General features: G+C 46.4%; 1 protein-coding gene across 1 annotated transcript; it reads right to left on the bottom strand.

The window, feature by feature from the left end:
* Window positions 1-617: 617 nt before the first annotated feature.
* On the bottom strand, window positions 618-1672 carry LOC109183030. The gene is made up of 3 exons (XM_019333246.1): window positions 1415-1672; window positions 1091-1261; window positions 618-1001 (listed from the first exon to the last, which is right to left on the bottom strand). The coding sequence occupies exons 1-3, from the start codon at window positions 1670-1672 to the stop codon at window positions 618-620; spliced, it is 813 nt and encodes a 270-aa protein (XP_019188791.1).
* Between the last annotated feature and the right edge of the window lie 296 nt (window positions 1673-1968).

Raw genomic sequence — 1968 nt, 5'->3', positions numbered from 1 at the left:
CCTCATTCACTCCGCATGAAGGGCATATATTTAAAAGATCCACCCTCCTAATCAAATTGTCAAGGCAAAATATTCGAGAGGGCTCTCCACAAGAAGATTTTCCATTTGGGGGGGACTTGTAGGTTCCAGATATTGATCCACACAGAAGAGGGTGGAGCATTTAAAACGCCCAACCTCCTATAGCCATCCTTAACAGAGTAGCTTCCCCTTAAATCCCCTTCCCAGAACCACATATCCTCATAGTCCATATTAATAGGCAGCTGCGTTATCAACATAGCATCCCGCGGAATAAAAAACGGATGTACAAACTCCCCATTCCACCTACTCGTGGGGCTATCGATCAGGTCCGAAACCAAGGCTTGGTTGTTAATCACCTGATTCGTGCCAACAAAAGGATTCTGGGTGTCAGGGAGCCATGGATAAGACCATACCTGGGTCATTCTGTCGTTACCAATCCTACGTCTGCTTCCGGATTTGATCAAATCCTGACTAGCCATAATGCTCCTCCACACATAACTCGGATTACCACCCAAAGTAGCCTCATAAAAGGTAGAAGTCGGGTAGTACCTTGCTTTAAAAACCCGGGCCATTAATGAACCTGGGCTAGTAAGCAAACGCTACCCTTGCTTGCCCAACAGGGCCAGATTAAACTCATGCAACCGTTTGAAACCCATTCCACCAAAATTCTTGGGGGTACACATCCTGTCCCAGGCCAGCCAATGAATGCTACTGTCCGAACCACTCTGCCCCCACCAATACCTGTTCATCAACCTTTCCAACGAAATACATAAAGATTTAGGGAGCAGGAAAATACTCATGGTATATGTTGGCATAGCTTGCGCAATGCTCTTCAAAAGAACCTCCTTACCCGCCTTGGACAGCAGCCTCTTATTCCATGACCCAAATCTTTGCCTCAGCTTCTGCTCAACATAATCAAAAACAGTCCTCCTGTTCCTGCCAATAACAGAAGGCAGAGCCAGATACTTCCCAAAATCATCAGCCTGAGAAACCCCCAAGGCCCCCGAAACCAGCTCCCTAATCCCTCCTGAGTATTACGGCTGAACGAAATACTGGACTTGTGAAAGTTAACCGCCTGCCCAGAGAAAGTCTCATAGACACCCAGACACTTCTTCACCTCCATAGTCTCCTGCAGATTAGCTTTAAAGAAAAGCAGACTGTCATCTGCAAAAAACAAGTGTGAGATTGGCGGTACCCCCCGGGCTACCCTGCAACCATGAATAAGACCCTTAGCCTGGGAGTCCTGCAAAAGTAGGGATAAACCTTCTGCACAGATAATAAACAAATAAGGAGACAAGGGGTCTCTCTGCCTTAATCCCCTCGTAAGCACAATCTCCTCCGTAGGCCTACCGTTAACCAGCACCCTATATCGCACCGTTTAGACACACATCATCACCAGCTGTACCCATTTCGCATCAAAACCCAAACCCATAAGCATATCCCTCACAAAAGACCACTCCATCCTATCGTACGCTTTGGCCATATCAAGCTTTAGAGCCGCCCACCCCACCTGCCCTAACTGCTTCCTCCTCAAGTAATGGCCAACCTCGGATGCAATTAGGATATTATCCGAGATTAATCTACCTGGAAGAAAGGCACTCTGGGAGTCTGATATAATGCCTTCTAGCAAAGGCTTCATACGGTTAGCTATCATTTAGGCCATAACCTTATACAGCACATTGCACAAAGCTATTGGCCTCAGATCAGACACATACTCAGGGGCACATTTCTTGGGGATCAAGACAATATTTGCATCATTCAAACATGTAGGAAAAGATGACTGGGAAAGACAATTAAGTACAAAAGCAGTGACATCCTTACCAATGACATCCCAGAATGACTGGTAGAAGCCAGGATTCATACCATACGAACTTGGTGATTTATCCTTGCCCATAGAGAACAAGGCACAGCACACCTCCTTGGGTTCAAACGGACGCAGCAAATCTACAT

Source organism: Ipomoea nil, unplaced genomic scaffold (genome assembly GCF_001879475.1).
Source record: "Ipomoea nil cultivar Tokyo-kokei standard unplaced genomic scaffold, Asagao_1.1 scaffold1096, whole genome shotgun sequence".
Classification (NCBI taxonomy): Eukaryota; Viridiplantae; Streptophyta; class Magnoliopsida; order Solanales; family Convolvulaceae; genus Ipomoea; species Ipomoea nil.
This window is presented reverse-complemented; position numbering and strand designations above follow the sequence as displayed.

Bases quoted from the DNA above. Each gene is read 5' to 3' on its own strand.
- LOC109183030 (XM_019333246.1), bottom strand. From the start codon at position 1,672: ATGATAGCTAACCGTATGAAGCCTTTGCTAGAAGGCATTATATCAGAC. The intron at 1,262-1,414 runs GTGATGATGTGT...CTACTTTTGCAG, and splicing joins ATGCGAAATGGGTACAGCTG to GACTCCCAGGCTAAGGGTCT. The intron at 1,002-1,090 runs GTTAACTTTCAC...GGGGTTTCTCAG, and splicing joins AGACTTTCTCTGGGCAGGCG to GCTGATGATTTTGGGAAGTA.